Here is a 19,195-nt window from a genome sequence, read left to right as displayed (position 1 = left end):
AATATTGAAATAAATAAAATTAGGGCTACAAATCCTATGGTAAAAAGTGTAATAAGTGGAATAGTTACATGGTAGGTTGCTTTTTATGAACGGCCAACTAAGTAACGTCGGGTACTCCGTACGCGGCCCCTATTGGCTAAAGGTAGCCCGAGCCGGCCACTAGTCCGGACGGACGGAGCCCATAGCGGCCCACCTATTGAGGAATTCTGGGGAATTTTGCACAATCTACTAATATTTTGTCAAATCACGGGTACGATATAAGAAGTGATCTGTTGCCTTCAAAGCATCTCCCCAAAGCCATCATGTTTGGACACCGATTTGAATATTTCTTTTACTCAAAGCAACAAGAATATGTATATAATCGTTTTGCGAACTCTATGCAAATATATTACAATTTTAGAGGATTCAATTGTTCCACTTCATAACAAAAAGACTACTCGGATCGTACTCTAAGGAAATAAGTTTTTTTTATCGAGCTAAACGAGGAACAACCCGAGAAGGTGAATCCATATCCAAATCCGACTCATATATTTATTTGTGCCGTTTTGACATAAGACAAATTTGATATCATGTCCGTTTGTGTGGTGTTTCGTGCCTACCCATTTAATATACATTTGTGTAAATCAAATAATGAAATTTTTTATATTTAAGGTTATTTTAGTTATTTTATTTCGTGTTTATCTCTCATTCTTTATCATAAAACTTGATTATATATATTTATCTTAAGATAAGAGGATTCAAATTAAAATGATCCAAGAATTGACATAGTTGGAAATAATGAATTAAAATTGATGGAAATGACAAAAAATAATGATAAATATGAATTAAAAAAAATTCTTAAGCGGGCTAACAAATTAAACCATTTTTTAATGGGTCGTGTTTAGATTAACCCGCATACCAATGTGGCATTTGCCACACCTTGTTAGCTAGGATTAGGTCTTAAATAATGTCAAAAATTACCATCCATACTAAATATGAGAAGCGTGAAAAAACACCATGAGGAGTCACATGCCCGAAGAGGTAGGTTAAATATACCCAATGTCTCATAGGTTCAAAAGTACCATTATAAAGTTAAATGTGCCATTGCAACAATTTTAGACCGGCCCAAGTTTTCTTAAAACATGATATACATTTACTCGTGTATCAAGATTTATGTCTAAATATACTCCATAAATAAATGATACACAAATTTTATTTAAGTATTTGTGTTTTAAATTCACGTATTAATTAAAAATATTTTACATCTGTCTTTATTTAAATCAGATTTAAATGTGTATTTATTTTTTAAATTGAAGTAATTAATAATATTTGTAATATTAATTATATCATAAAATTATGAAACTAGAAAATAATAACTAAAAATCATATCTGGGTCATTTAATGCTATCCCACTTATGATACTTTAAATGAATATTGACAATAAAATATTTAATATATGCATCGCGAGATTGTCATTTCAAATCCTTAGCTCACCCGGGTTTTAGTCACACTGTGTGCTACACCAGAGAGTTCTACTCTTATAATAACACAATAACTCTCAAGCCAAACATTAAACTAGATGGGTTCGATTAAAATAACATTGTATAACTAGAGTGGAACAAAAGGACTAATAAACTTAAAGAGTGATAACAGATAACCTAACACTCAAGAAAATCGTTGTCTTAAACAAAATAACTACAAAATAACTAAAAATCATATCTGGGACATTTTACTGACAGATAAACAAACCAAAGTGACCCTTGTGGTGGTCTCTGAAACTTTTCTTAAACAACCAGATAAAGGGTAGAAAATAATAATAATAATAATAATAATAATAATACCAAAAGATTCCCCCAGCTATTTCTATTTATTTTTAATTCATTTCTATCTTTACTGCCACCTTTTTTTCTCATTTTAATTTCATTTTTCCTTTTTTTGGGTGTGAGATTGACAGGCAGATCAGATCCCCACAGAAATAAATTAATAAATTCACCATACACCCAATCTTACATAAAACCCTCAAGAATTCACCATCTTCTTTGTTTTTATATATTATATTTCATCTCTAGTAATTTGCCTCTCTTTCAACAGTAGTAGTGTCTTATGATGCTGCAAGGAATTGTTTCTTCTAGCGGCGGCGACGTCGCTGATTCAGCTCATCCGAGTGAAATTTCCAGCGCCGCCGCCGCTACTACTTCCGCTGCTGACAAGGTCAGCAGCGGAGGATTAAGTGAAGATGAAAAAGGAAGAGTTGATGACGGCAGCCGTAATTCGGGTGGTAATCGTTGGCCAAGGCAAGAAACTCTTGCCTTGCTTAAAATCCGCTCCGATATGGATGTCGTCTTTCGTGATTCCAGTCTTAAAGGTCCATTATGGGATGAGGTTTCAAGGTAATAATAATAATAATATTACATAATTCTTTGAAACCTGAAAACCTGAAACATGTTTTTCTTTCAGGTTTTCAGGTTTCAAATGAAACCTTTGTAATCCGTTGTGTCACAGATCTGTCATCTGTCATGTAACGGATTACAAAGGTTTAATAGTTGAATTTGGTTTTGAGAAATTTTGTCTTGATGTTTTTAGATTTTTCTAGTTATTACCTTTTCAAACTCCGGCCGGTTTCGAGTAAGTGGTCAGCCGGGATATATTAATAATTATTAATAATAATATAAACTTATGTTAATGATATTATTTTATTATAATCTTGTTTATCAGGAAATTAGCTGAGCTTGGATATCATCGAAGTGCAAAAAAATGCAAAGAGAAATTTGAAAATGTTTATAAATACCACAAAAGAACAAAAGAAGGTAGAACATCAAAAGCTGACGGCAAAGCCTACAGATTTTTTGATCAATTACAAGCTTTGGAAGGTACTCCGGTCACCATCAGCCACCACCAGCAACCACCGGTGGTGTCGAAGCCACCGCAAGGTGTTTCGCCAATGGCGAGTACTCAGATTCAATCAATTCAGTCAATTATGTCGAATCCAAATCCGAATCCGAATCCAACGGGTGCGGCTCCGGTTAATATGACGGTGTCGGTGTCGCACCCGAACAACGTGGATCCGATATCGGTGGCGGCACCCGCGGTGGCAATGCCGACACCGATGAATATTAACCATGTGGGGGGGTTTCCTTTTTCGCAGATGAATATGTCGGCGTCGACGAATTCTAGTTCTTCGTCGACGTCTTCGGAGGACGAGCCGCCTGAGAGGCGGAGGAATCGGAAGCGGAAGTGGAAGGAGTTTTTCGGGAAGTTGATGAAGGAGGTGGTGGAGAAGCAAGAGGAGTTGCAATCGAAGTTTATCGATACGTTGGAGAGACGGGAGCGTGATCGGATGGTGAGAGAAGAGGAGTGGCGGATGCAAGAGATGGCGAAAATGAAACGAGAGCATGAGCTGCTTGTGCAAGAAAGACAGATGGTCGCTGCGAAAGACGCGGCGGTCATTTCTTTCTTGCAGAAAATAACCGAACAGAATCCTAATGTGGCTATTCCACAAATGTCAGCAATGCAATTACTTCATCAACAACAACAAAACCTCTCACCTGTACCCGTACCAGTACCAACACCAGTACTGACACCAACACCACCACCACCACCATCACCGCAAATACAACAACATCAACAACAACAACCGTCTACGCCAATAACAGGTGCAATAATTTTACTTTATCATGATCACAATCAATTCATATATTCATCATCATTAATTTTGTTTATTTTCTTTTACTACTCTTTCCAGTAACTTCTGCTGCTTCTGCTCCTGCTTCTACTCCTGTACAAGCATATGTATCTGTATCTGTACCTGCACTGCCACCGTCGGCGACGAAACCACATGACAACGGCGGTGGTGGCAGCAGCGGAGGCGATAACATATTACAACCGAGTCCTTCACGATGGCCGAAAGCCGAAATAAACGCGCTCATCAACCTTCGGACTACTCTCGACACCAAGTATCAAGAAAACGGTCCGAAAGGGCCGTTATGGGAGGAGATATCATCCGCCATGAGAAAACTCGGGTACAACCGCAACGCGAAGAGGTGCAAGGAAAAGTGGGAAAACATCAACAAATACTACAAGAAAGTTAAAGAAAGCAGCAAGAAACGACCCGAAGATTCGAAAACCTGCCCGTATTTCCACCAGCTTGACGCGATATACCGTGAGAAAGCGGCTAGTAGTAGTAGTAATATTAATAGTAATATTAATACTAATATTACTACTAATAATAATCCTGGGTCTGGGTTTCCGGTCAAACCAGAAACCCAGATGGCTCCCATAATGGCGCGGCCTGAGCAGCAGTGGCCACTTCAGGCCGCAGTCCAAGAACAACAACAACTGTCTAAACAGACTCAAAACGACGACTACGACGACGACGATGAAGAAGAAGAGGAAGAAGAAGAAGGTGGTGACTATGAGATTGTTCCAAACAAGACATCATCAATGGCTGCAGTTGAATGATTGAAATATATAGCAAATGGAATCAAAGACTCTGCAAATGTGGGTCATGAGTTGCAGAAACTGTCCGGATGATACTCGGGTCGGGTTGCTGGTTAAATATGGTAACTTGAAACAACAAACACATGGGGTGGGTAAGGGGAGGGGGTGTAAGTGTAACATTGTAAGTTTTTTTTTTAATATATTTACAGTAGTATATTGTGGTTTATTTTATGATTTATTTATTATTTGCAAGAAGAATAAAATAATGAGGGAGAGATAGAATGGAATAATCCAATAAAAAAGTAATTTGTAATTTTATATTTTTGTTGATGGGGTGTAAATTTGAGAAATACTTGTTTTAATTATCTTTTCTTTTTTATTTATATATAAAGAAGGCTTCTTTTTTCTTTTTTATTTGTCACATTCTTTATTGTGCATTTATACTCTTTATTGTGTATTTATATTATACAACATTATTCTCAACACTATGTTATAGATATAGAGTATACACTTTCAATACATATGAAAGTTGAAACTCTAGCACATTGAATCTGACCTATTTTTCATACATGTATAGTTAAAAGATTAAAATACGTATAGTTTACGTTGTTTTTTTATACGAATTTACAATTTGCTTATTGTATTTTACGTATAAAAAATAGGCGGTGTACAAAACATTAAAATCGTATTAATTTATTTATGTATGTATTTCCAAAAACCCAAAGTTCATTGTTTTTATTTTTTTCTCTTTCATTGTGTGATGCATGATACATATCCTCAAACTTATTACTTGAAAACGTCACTAGATATTTTTAGAAAATTTATACTTCAAAATAGCAAAGTACATAGCTAAATATAAGTTTTATACATATAAATTTAGTATTATTCCTTGACAACATTATTTATTTAAAGCTAAACACAAGCCTTATCCATATAAATTACATGCATGTTTAGTTAACATCATTAATATTGCACCCAAGTAATTAAAATAAAATGAGAAAATTAATTGTAAATTATTTAGAAGTAAATACTTAATATTTTTACAAATATGAAACTAAAAAAACATAAACGTAGATTTTTTTTTTGCAGAGAAAGAATCGATCACACAATCAATTTATATCGACAGTTAGGCAGATACAAAAATAACACTTAATTAATACAATATATGAAATATAAAAGGATTTTAAATATATTGTTTTAAAAATAAATCAACAAAATTAATTAGTTTGTACTGTAAGTTGTTTTTGGTATTATGTTTAGTTATTTTTGCATGAATTTACCCTTGTTTGTACTTTTATCATCATATGTGGTTCACTATTCATATCACATGGAACCATTTTGCTAGGACGGGTCCAACAACAGTCGCCGTATATCATTATTGTGGTTCTTATGTCCATGATGCCTTTACAACTTACATGTAGTTATTGTAGAATTTATGCACCCATGTGGCTAGCTAGCTTTAACCATATACTATATATCATACTTTTTATTTAAAACATTTTGATACTTCTATCTTCCTCTTAGATCATAATTTCAAAACCCTAGCTAAAGGTTTGGAATTTGATCGGTTCATGGTACAAGATTCCTCCAATTTATGCTTCTCTTTTAGGATATGCTTACACTATACTTTTCGTCTCTGCTTTGCAAGAAAAAGAAGGTGTTGCACGGGATAGTCATGATAGCTTGTTACAACATTTGGATGATGAGAAACGATCCCATCTTCTTTGATAATAATTGGTAGGCCCGGAGAAGGGAAAGAAAATTAAAAAGATATAATTTTAGTTGGTGTAATTTTAATTTCTACTAGTTGTTTGTTTGGTTAAGGGCTCTAACCGCTTGTTAGTTTGTGCCGTTTTAATGAAGTTGCCGGTCACAAGAAATAGAAAAAAAACAAAGAAAACGTGCACACATAGTGGCGGATTCGGGAATTTTTTTCAGGTGGTGCACTACTTTTAGATGATTCAATTTCATTTAGTCGGGTATAAAAAATTCCAGGTCGGTTCGATGGTTTGGGAAAATTTAATTACGTAATAAAAACAGGATAAAATAATAAAAAGACACCATAATTAGAAATTAAAAAACACGTAATATAAATACAATAGTCTTTATAATGACCACGAAAAGCTAACGAACCATTCAACAATGCTTTAGTAAGTCTAGCCGAAGCATATAATCGGATTCTATATCAGTTCCTTTATCAACAATTACAAACTAACAAATTAAAAACTAACAAACTAACAAATTAAAACTAATAAACTAAAACTAAAATTTAACAAATAACTTAACAACTAACAACATCAAAAAAAAATTTAGTGTATAGCTGTTTTAAATCTGAATTTAAAAAAAAGTTCAAAAAAACTGTTGGTTTGCATTACGCACCTATTTACACTATAATTTCGATACTCGGGTGGTTTCGGGAAATCAACGGACATTGTGCACACACAAAACCCTAAACCCTAAAGGGTACTCAGTAATATTGTTACACCTGCTTAACTGAGAAGGACAAGATTTGAAGTACAAAGTCAAATCATACAAATGATTTGGTTATTATTGATTGATATTCATAAGAGATGTTCTAGTACAATATGGTCACATGATCAAAGAGATCCAAAGGTTGTTTTAATAATGTGTGCAACTAATATCACAATAACTGAATTCAAGAAAGGTTGTTCCTGCCTACCATGCCCGATTCTAGTAGTCGAACTAAATGGCTTTCTCATCCCATTATTGTAATATTATTGTATTCTTAGATAATTCCTTTCAAACCCGTAATAAATTTTCATATATTTTCAAATTAAATTCGGTAATAAAATCATATATTCTACTACTGTTTGATCTAATTATACTTTTAATACAAGAAATTAAGAGAGATACATGCATGTGTGGATACGAGTTGTACAAAACATCATAGCGTGTTAAGTATAGTAACTTATCATGATGTTACACATAATTTTGCAATGCGTATACTTTCAATATAAATACACATTATAATCACACATCACATGTATATATTTACGTAACGGTTTTGTACAATAATACATGACCGTGTGTTGTTTATACACTATTGTATATATAATAACATGATTTTATATTTGATAACAAACAGTAAGCCAATGTTTTTTTATGAAAAGTCATTTTTTATAAAAAAAAATATATTTATAGAGCAAAACCCTGCTAAATTAAAGATAATAAAATCATCAATTCCGTTATATAACTTTTAAATTATTTACATATATATATTTTTAAATATATGTTATAGTTTTTTACTAATATAATTAAATATATAAATATCTTCTTCTTCTTCTTTTACCATTTAATTTAGTATATAACTCAAATTTATTTAAGAACTTTTCACATTTATGATATTAACTATTTAAATAATAAGATCAATGTCTCGTTGATACATATCAGTTCCAACACTTTGTAGGAAACTATCACTTTGTATATTTGATCTTTATTCTATTCGTCTATTGACTTTATTCAGGTGTAAGTTGTTAAAATTAACAATATTTAGGATGATTTTTTCTGTTCAACTTTTATTAGAACTGCTACCTCAACCAAATCCATGACTAGCTTAATTACTTATTTGAAAAGTTTTAGTATGAACTATCAATTTAATTAATATTTAGCATTTACATGTGATACGTGTGGTACTATAGCTTATAACGCTCACATATGTTTACACCTAATTTCTATTAAAAAATATCAACCTATATACAAAAACAAAATAAATCGTTGAACATTAATTACTCAAATAAATAGAGATATAGTGAAAGCAACATCATAGCCATATAATTATATAATCAAGACATATAATTATAAGCATGTAAGACCTCGTTCACGGTAAAAAAACATTTGCATTTTACCCAATTAATACTATGTACAAATATGTAAAAACATATAAACCACTTGACCCACTACTAGGTAAACAAATGTGTATTTAGAATTAGATGTACTATAAAAGCTAGTAGAAACCATCGTAATTTGAACATGAGATTCTTATACATATCTCAAACTACACGTGAACTAAAAGATAGGGAGAGTTGTCTATTAATACCCGCAAATTGATGGCAAGATAAACATGTCAACACACAACCCTCGATCATAAGAAGCTAACTCATTCCATAACAAGGTGCATGTAAATCGATAATGACATGTTTGGTGTGTTGTTGAGTTGGGTTAGAGGTTAAGTAATTATATTGATAATTTTACACTCAAATTACTACTAAAGCATGGGCACGAGTAAACGGATAATCCATGTCTAAAAATACTTAAAGCTAAGTTATGACGACCACAACATTGTGGACACCTTATACTAATCTTCAACACTATAATTAAATACATCGTGTTGACAATAGAAGACCCAAAAAATATGATTATCTATAAAGAAACCATATAATTATATGTTCAATGGCATGTTGCCATACACCTTTCATATCCAACATTAGTATAAGAGGTGAAGTGATCTATGAGTATTAACACTAAACCAATGCCAATGACTAGTCTCGGTTTTTTAATCTAGATGTAGCTTTAATTTTTTAATCCGTTTTAGGTCATCAAAAAGTTGAGCCAGCTATTGATTTTTTTATACAGTTATGTTATTACAAAAGGCATTATCATTAATTAGAATCCAGTAAATTTTTTTATAGTAACATAATATTATAAATATTTTAAAAAATAAAAAATTAGAAAAGGAAAGACAGAGAGGGGGGAAAATAAAGGAAAAGTAAGAGGAAAAAGTAAAAGAGACAACACAACTAGTGTCTATAGATGTAACTCTTCATATATATATATATATACACACACACCCAATAAATATGTATTTTATCAACATCTTTAGAATTCTGAGAAGCAACTTCCTACTCTACCATTCCCTATTGCCCATGTATTATTTATTTCTTTATGTAAAGTAATATTATATTTGAACTTTTATTTATTATGAAATATCAACTTTGGAGTTAAATAACAAAATACTTTCAATCATTGCATTAGTTATGTTTATAGACAAAATAAATTGAAAATATATCATTTTACCTAAAAATGTTCTGACTTGTCTTTGCCTCGGCTTTTGTAGAATGTATTTATGAAGATTTAGAATTAACCAAATGTTTAATGTTTCAAACACCAACAAGGATAAATATATAAAATATATTTTTACAATTTTACATTTATATAATGTAAAAAATTGGTAAATGAAGCTATCAACTCAATGTATCTTTCAAGATTTAGACTTTGATTCATGTCTAAAATTTTGAAATATAGTGTAAGTGGTTTGTAATAATTGGAGTTTAGATTTAAACACATGTGATGGGGTAGCATATTGAGTGGGGCATGGTCCACTTACCAATGTATTCCTTCTTTCTGACTCTCATATTCATAACCCATGGAATCATTTCATAATTACTCACACCTTAAAGACGACATTTATTGCAAACTTAATGCAAAGTAAATACTAACTTCAGCCATCTCCACTTTGGTGGGATGGTAAAGGCTTAGGCCTTTGGGTGAGAGGTCCAGGGTTCGATCCCTGGCAATGACGGTTTATTGTAAATAGTAGGAGGCAAGCTTAAACATTCAAAAAAAAATACTAACTTCATATTTTCCCATGCCCATTTCCCAGCCCATCTTCACAAAATAATATCGTACTTTAAATATAGAGTAACTAGAACTAAAGTTTCTTTCCTTTTGTTATCTTCTTTTGGTATTGCGTATTGTGTATATTTATTTGTTATCGACAATGAGCTTGTGATAGAATGATAAGGAAGAGGTTTGTTATTGTCATATGACCCAGATTTGATTCATGTTCTCAGCATTTAGTTTCAGAGGCACAAGTTGATTATGAGAAACTAGAATCGTAGGTGATGTTCACTTTTTGGATCCTTAAACTAAAAAGGTTTTATCTCACTGCACTGTCGTGCCTTCAGGCAAGTGTTCACATGCGTTGGTCTTAGGTGAGGGTTTTCACCGAATCGAAAAGTGAGTGTATCATGATGCTGTGAATTAGTCAGTAGACCATTTGGATAATTTATTGACCGTTAAAAAATAAGTTTGTATAATTAAAACTTTACCTTGCGTTCATTTTTTTTTCAATTTTATGTTTTAAGTAATTTATAATAATTTAATAAATATATAACTCAAATATTGTAATCTAAATGTATAATAATTAGTTAGTTATTAACTAACAAGTTGATTTGGGGCTATATTTATTATTTATGGGGAAAAAAATTCAGCCCAGAATTTTCAAGATCGAATGTCAAACGAGAATGAACCGAAAAGCGAAAACTGAAAATATCTAAAGCGGAAAGTTTTAAAAAAATCAGAACCCGAAGTTTTGGCTATTGGTTTGGTTTTAGCCCAAAACCGACTTAATCTGAATTGTGCACACCCATAGTAAAAGGAAGCCCGCTCCATAGAGAAAAATGAAGAAATTCGTAACAAGGTTACAATTAGACCATATGTAGTGGTTAATATGGTTAATGTTAAAAAGACATGTTAAAATGTCACATCACTAATTCATCTTTTAGTAACGGTGTAGTGGTTTTAACTAACAATTAATTAAAGAAAACAAATAAAATAAAAAATAAAAATATGTGATTAGCGCCTTCGTGAATCATTTATTGGTGACCCATTTTGGTGGCCACGTGTTGATTTTTGGCGCCCTTTGGTGCTGATATGGCACCCCTTGGTGCCCCCTTTGGCTCTCTATTACACACAACTTTAGCTTTTCTCAGTGTCGACATTAGCATTTATTTTATGTGATTCGAACCATAAGTTAAAGCTTGTGGTTCAATTCTTAAGTTTAAAAGGATATATCAACATCCAATAGTTACTTGATCTATACTCAACCAAGTCAACTAAATACTCAAATATTCTTAATCCACATCAAACCAAGTTAAGTAAACAAGCGAGGAATTATACCAAAAACTTATATGAAGAAGTGTTGGGATGGACTGATCACTTTTGGTTGCATTTAAATCAAGGGTAAATGTTATGTTGGAACTCTTTGTTTTAAGTTTTATGAGCTAAAATAAATTTCACACAATCCTTGTTAAATCCTTAATATAATCTTCTAAATAAAATTGTCCTCAATGAAAATACTTGCTTGCCTATTCATGCTAGACTTTCTTGAGCAATTGACTCATATCAACTAAGTAAAGAATGTTTTGATGCATTCAAAATCTTCCTAAAACTCTCTTGATCAAGTGTTTCACACATTAAACAAAAGATGCCAATCAGTTTTTAATAAAATACAAGTGTATATTTGTTTCACTAAATTGATTTAAGTATGGGCATGATGAATCAATGATCCATCGTGTGTTATTTATTTCTTTTTCTCTAAAGTTTACCTAGAGTAGTCTTTAATGACCATACCAAGTGTAAATAATGAGGAAGTCTTTGATGACATAAAGAGAAGTTTTGGATGATTCATACCAAGTGTAATTATGGATAAGTTGATAAGTGATATTTATCAACTTACAAAGAAGATATAGTGAGATGAATTAAAATAGCTTGCAACCAACTCAATCGATTAAATTACTGTTTTCTTTTTAACTAGACTGAGATCCATATACTATATACACAGGTAATTGATAAAAATATTTAATAATTAAACAAAATACAAAAAACGTTAGACTTATCATACATTGCTAAGAGACTAGCGTTGTACAGTAGTGTTTAAAACAATACAAATATTTATTTAATTTAGCTATTTCCGTCATTCAAATTAATTTTAATGGCTATCAATTAGCAAATAAATGATAATGAATAATTTTAGAGATTTAGTTGGTTTAAAATTGTAAGATTTTAAATGGGTGTAACAAGTGACAAAATACTGTAAGTTTTGTTTTTAAATTAGAGTGTGTGTGTAAAAGATTTATAGGAACTTAATTTCTAAAATCAACTTAACAAAGTATAATCGAAAAATATATATTAGCATATAAGTCGACTTATACGACCAATCGGCAATAACCACGACACCTCACTAAGTACTAAAATATTTGTTTTCTTAGGTTATTAAGACACCAGCCGGAACATTTGAAATGTGATAAGTATCTTTAAATATAATAAAATAGTTTATTAGTTTGAATATATTATACTTGTTCACAATTTCTTTTTACGGCATACTTGTTCACAACTCTACAATATAGAACTTAACAATTTGTGAAGTCACATCAGTATATTTGATCGATTTCATCATTTACGTCACTTTGTGGGCAATATGAAAATTAAAAAAATAGTTTATTTTTGAGAAGAATCGCAACTATAAAAAACGAATTTTGACGATATTATGCATTTTTCTTTCTCTTGGTTTAGTAGTAGGAATTAAAATGCAATATTTCTTTGATCAGGTGACTTAAGTATCATTTACGGTAGATATAATTTATATATTTTTTTATATATATTTTAGCAACTTGCTAGGACCGATTCGTATTGAAATGCCAGATTTTAAAGATAAGTAAATAAATAAATAGTAATCAGTATATATTAACAGAATTTTGTTAAATATTATATATTAAAACAATTGCCAAAGTAAAATTGAAGTTGAATATCAAACACAGTTCATATGTTAAAAGTAGACACAATAAAATAATGGTTATTGTACTATAATTCTATAAAAGTGTTTTATTTAACAGATTCTGACAGAAACTAACGTTATCCCACGATCAATCATATGACAACGAAATCAGCTTTCCAATATTAGGCTGAGGGGTGCGGAGCGCGAGAAAGGGCGCAAGTGGCGAGGCGGTCGCGCCCCGGGGCGCGAGGACCACACCACCGAGGCGCTATAGGGGCGCGTGAGGGGCGCGAGCGCGGAAAAAGAGGCAGGCGCGGGTGGGCTAGCGGCTGGGGGGAGCGTGAATGAGGCTTGGGATGCGTGAAAAGAGCCGTTGGGTGGGTTTTTTATTAAAAAAAAAAATTTTCCTACTCTATATAATAACATACCAATATCAACACAAAATCAAACACGATTTTTCTCTCTATTCAACCTATATCAAACCCAAACCAACACCAATATCACATACCAATATCACATACCACACCCAAAATCCAAAATCACCCCATCTTCCAAACATTTTTTTAAAAACATGGCTGGAAATTGGTACCCAAACCTAGAATCAGATTACAGTTACGACGATTTATGGTCGGCACCGGACCAACCGATGTTTTATTCGGGGTCGCAACAACCATCCGGCTTTCAACCATCCAACATACAACCGTCTCATAAATTCAACAAAACCATGGAGGTGGTCTCTATTGACAAAAAGGTAAAAAAAAGAATGAGAGATTTGAACTTCCTTGCAAGAGACTTCAGCCACCTAAATCCGGTCGACCAAATGCTGATGGAAAAACAAAAGGAACGTATCCGGAAGAGGTTGATCGAAGAAGACGAAGCCGAATAATAAGAATAATGTTTTTCTTTAGTACTTTAATTTTTTTTTATATATTAATGTGTTTTTTTAATTAATGTGTGTTTTTTTAAATAATTTCTTGTTTTTTTAATAATACGTTTTTTTAATACATTTATAAAAAAATAAAAAAATAAACCGCTCGCGCCCCCTCTCGCGCCCCTCCACACCATGGCCCGGGGCGCTATCACCACTACCAACACCCATCTTATCAAGTTTCTCTCTCTGCCACACGTCACAATATTATTGGCTGGCGCCCCCACTCACGCCCCCTCTCGCGCCCCCCACACCCCTCAGCCTTACTACCATCGGGTGACGAATATATATATATATATATATGTTAACAACAAAATCATAAAATTAATAATAAAAAATTTATATATTTGTATGACATTTATCTCAAACTAGAATTTACCACAATAATTATAAGCTTATGAATTTCAATCATTTCATCATTTGGCATAGTGTTTAGTGCCCTTCCACACGCAAAAACGTTGCTGACTCAAACCCTTCACGCTATCGGCGTTAAATGACAAACACACAGCCTAAGAATTTGACACAACAATCTCAAATTACATGAAATATTCTCACGTATCTATATTCGTGTATTTAAAATTCACACAATCTATTTTTATGTATTATTAGTCTGGTTTCATATTTGCCATAATATGTGTTCACGTTTCTCATCGGTTATATTGTACTCGTACATATGACAATATTACAATATAAAGTGTATATACATAAACTATTTTGTATTGTTGTGTGTTATGTTAAAGTCAAAATTGACGACATCCAGAGTTGTGGTTTTCATTTGTAGATGTCATTTATGTAAGATGTTTTAGAGCATTAGTAAACTTTGTCTAAGATGTGACGGTACACTAAAACTTGACGGACTACTTATGCCAACTTCAATTCTTAATGCTCGTTAAAGATCATATTGAGAATTTGGGTTCATATATCACGATAGATTCAACTGCTTAGTTTTACTGATTCAATTTTCTGTTCATGTTGAATTTACTTTCAATTTGTTGCCGATAATAATAATTGTTCATTTCAATCCTTAGTGTTAAAACGTGGGCTAGACTACTATACTTAATGAATCGATGGTCCTAATGCTAAATGTATGCACCTAGCTACACGGACACATAATAGATATCCAAAATAGTTTCACGTATTTATACTTATAATAGTAAAATATAATGATAATGATGTTACATGAATCTATAATATAACTAAATATAACATTTTGTTTTTGTGATTTTCTTTACGAAACAATTTTAAAATTTATTGTGAAAACAACGTATAATAAAAGTCAATTACTTTATATCATTATTATTAATATGATGAAAATGATATTTATTTATATTTATATTCAATTTGAGGAATATAGTTTCAACACGAAGGTTCTGGAATCTATTAATTTAGAAACACAGATTTATAGTACGGTGGTTTACCGACCCAACCACTAACGGTATTCTGAATCTAAACGTGTAGACAATAAAATCTTTATTAGAAAAATATCTTCTATATCTACAAAGAAAATTGAATAAACAAAAATACCTTTTTATAAATGATAAATTGTTACATTATATTTAAAATATAGATTAAGAATATAAAGGTAGGGAAAAGAAATAGTAGAAACACACATTATCGTATAAAATGTATGAAGAAAATGTACAAAGCGTACGAAAAAAGCATGACATGTGATTTAAGTTAAAACAAAACCACCGCGACATAATTTTAAATATTAAAATTAGTTAATTCAGGCGTAATTATTTGATTCATAAGTAACTATTTTTATTTTATGTATAATTATTTTACTTAATTGCGTAATTACATGTTTCACGCGTCATTATTTTATTTTATGCGTAATTATGGCACGGTTTGATTTTACATGCTTTGTACATTAAAGAGTCATTTGTACTTTAACCTTTTCATATAAAATTTAATTATCTGTGAAGCTATGATATCTTAAAATTTGTTGTTACTTGTTTATTGTAGTTAAGACATGCATAACGTGTGATACGTATAGCTTTTATGGTGTCGTTTGGGTCTCTTTATTCTTTACTTAACGAAAAACACGAAACAAAATGTTGAATGATATTATATACATGTTACGTGTAAACAACAAAATGAATATGACTAGAATTAGAGACGGTGGAAGAGTGTAAACTAAATTCTTCTGATCTTCTTGAAATATATAATTGAAAGCCGAATTGTGACACCTAAGATTTTTTTAACACCAATACATAAGAAAGTATAAACAGGCTAACATTATGCCATATATGTAATGATTAAGTGAGAGGTGACCAAAACATGTTACATAAACATATGTAATAATAAAGTGAGTGGCGATAAGTAGTTTATTTATTTTATGTTTAATGCATTTTATTCTTATTTTTAAATAGTTAATAATAATTACTTTTTTACAATTACTTATACACCAACCATATATTTGGTAATTACGTATCACATGTATATAATCACGTATCTTAGTTAATAGGATGCAATGTATAACTACATATTGGTTTATTAAATCATGTATAATCTCATATCAGGTTATATAATCACGCATCATATATATACCTTCATACAAATTAAATTTAAAAAAATAACTCAAATTAAATATATTAAGGTTTTATATTTTCTTTAGTTAAGTTTTTCTTAAAAAAAATAAAAATTAAAGTTATTAAATTCAAAAAAGTTGGTGAAATTAGCTATAACCTCTCCAAAAATTAAGAATATTGCCTAGCTGTGTTCACTATTTCATCCTTAGCTAAATTCTCAATTTATGAGGATGAGAAAAACTATGAAAAAATAAAAAGAATGATAGAATTCGTTTGTATACATGCAAGTGGTACATGATTTGTACCAAACTGTAAATGCCAAAAACTCCACATATCAAAGAAAGTAAATATGACAAAATATGTGGCGTGACACATTATCTTTATATAAAATATTATTATTTTCACGTTCAAAGTCAATTGTTAATTTACGCGTTTTATAACGACCATTATGCCATTGATCATGTGGTAGAACATGGATTTACTTTATGGAATTCGGTAAATTAAAAAAAAAAACCTTTTTCACTTGAGCATGAATTTTTTTCATTCAATGATGTTTAAGGATGTCATATAAAATTGGACGAGTTTGAATAAGGACATCAACATTACTGATCGATCACCATTATTCGACGACGTTATTACTGAAATTACACTTGATTCTATATTTAAAGTTGGAGGAGTAAATTACATATACATATACATATATACTATCTTGTTGATTGTATTTATCAAGAGAGGTTAATAAATGGTGAGGAAGGGCATCGAATGAGCATTTGATGTGCTTAAGGCATGTAATAGCTCGTATGGCACAAGCTTTCAAATCAAGTGACTCATATTTTCGAGCTCCCAATACAGCTTTTAGTGATGTGTTTAACGTGATGTTTTTTATATTGATAAAAGTTGTCGTTTAAAACATAAATCATTGTTTTTCTTTGAAAATAACATAAAGTTATTACTTTTATTTAAATAAAATAGGGGATTAAAGGGTGAAGTCGAAGTTTTATATTTTCGTGGTTGAGTGAAAAAGAGTGAATGGCGGTGGTATATGAAATGCCGTTTACGTGGCATAGAGTGAACGCTAGCGTGGAGTTACACCCTTAAACAAAGACGGAGGAAGTTATTTTTTTAAAGCTTAATTACCACCTATTAATCCATCAATTGACACCTTTTTGAGATCGAATCGTCATCCCTTTGGATAGAGGTGGATATCAATACCACCATGCCAAAATCCCCTTAATTAAAGAAATTTAAATACCACCTAATTATTTTTAGAACTTATTTATATCTCGCTTAATAATATAAATACGAATACACTATCAAATTTATTTTGTAAATATCTAACTCGAGTGTACATATATTCCCAACTTAAATATATGTTAAAATTCTAAACAACGACATCAGATGGTCGGTACATGATTATAATAAATTTTAAATAGTCTGACCATTATGTTAACCATAAAAAAATTAATCGTTATCAATTTATTAAAATTACTTAAAAGGAAAAAAAAAGCACACACAACATCTTTATATATGCTACGTTTGGTTAACGTGGTCCTTATAACGCACATAAGGATAAGTACAATTGTTTGATGGCAACAAAGGCCTTAATTGCATGTCGTTATATACTATTTACCATGTGAAATAACAATATTGACCTAGACAACTCATCTTTTGTGGACCCTTCCAACAAAGTCGGCAAAGTTAGGCTTAGATTTTCTTTCTCAATTTTCAAAAATATCTACAAATAATAAAGCCTTATTATCTTTACTTTTATTTTCACTAGCTATAGTTATAGATTCATAAGAAATCTATATATAAGAAACAAACATAAACGACGCGTGTCTGTTTTATACGTCATATAAAAGCAGGTTTTTCTGCATTTGTCTCCTATTAAATATTAGATGTCATGTGTCAGCTTATGATGAGATTAATATTTTGATTTCCAACCACCTTCTTTATACTATTAAAAAATAATAAATTTATCAAAATTGATAAATAATATAATTAAACTAGAAATCCTATGCTTTAATTTGATTTATTAACTGTTTTTGAGTGAGAAATGTAAGATATGCTATCTAAATTTTAAATCAACTATTTTCAACAACATATTTATTTAACATGTGTAACTCACATATTTCCAACCTGGTTTATAATAGTTATAACATATTAATAAGGACGGATCTAAGTAACATGGTCGGTATCCACGATTATATCATGCGTCCGTAAATATTATAACTTATTGCAAATTACAACTGCTCTTTTTTTTTTTTAAAAAAAAAGTAACCTTTAGGCTTTAGTGATCTCATGATCAACATTGGACCACTTCATGATTCATCGGGTCAAACATTTTAACTAACAATTATGTCTTTTTTTTAAGTCTTTACAAGCTGAACAAATAACTTTTTATCTTGTTTCATTTCATTTAGTTTCATTATCATGTGTTAATACATTTCAAAGTCGTTATGGTTATCTAGTAGTCATTTTCACAAGTGGTAGCTTTAGAAGTTAAAACAAATAGTTTTACGGAACTTTGTTTGTTTTATATATAAGGGTGGTGGGGGTGGGGTGGGTATATGGCCGTGGGTAAGGCGGGTATCATGGTAACACTGTCGCCACCTCCCTCATTTTCCCCACCGGGTATCACTTGTGATGAAAGAACATATAATGTTTTAAAAACCATTATTTTATTTGTGCTGGATTTTGTTTAAAAATGGTATAATAGGATGAGTTGGATGTACCAGAAGGTTTAATCAGGTTGAATAGTTTACCCTGTAATTCCATATAAATACAACTTTAACTTAAAAAATA

The 19,195-nt window shown here is 31.3% G+C and overlaps 1 protein-coding gene across 1 annotated transcript; it reads left to right on the top strand.

The window, feature by feature from the left end:
• Positions 1–1,943: 1,943 nt before the first annotated feature.
• Positions 1,944–4,816, top strand: LOC143617501 (trihelix transcription factor DF1-like). The gene is made up of 3 exons (XM_077090038.1): positions 1,944–2,369; positions 2,695–3,632; positions 3,722–4,816. The coding sequence occupies exons 1-3, from the start codon at positions 2,083–2,085 to the stop codon at positions 4,435–4,437; spliced, it is 1,941 nt and encodes a 646-aa protein (XP_076946153.1). The 5' UTR covers positions 1,944–2,082; the 3' UTR covers positions 4,438–4,816.
• The last annotated feature ends 14,379 nt before the right edge of the window (positions 4,817–19,195 follow it).

This window comes from Bidens hawaiensis, unplaced genomic scaffold (assembly GCF_021521415.1).
Source record: "Bidens hawaiensis isolate Kalapana, Puna unplaced genomic scaffold, B.hawaiensis_p1.1 tig00055114_1, whole genome shotgun sequence".
Lineage (NCBI taxonomy): Eukaryota > Viridiplantae > Streptophyta > Magnoliopsida > Asterales > Asteraceae > Bidens > Bidens hawaiensis.
The sequence above is the reverse complement of the archived record's forward strand: the minus strand, read 5'-3'. Positions and strand labels throughout refer to the sequence as shown.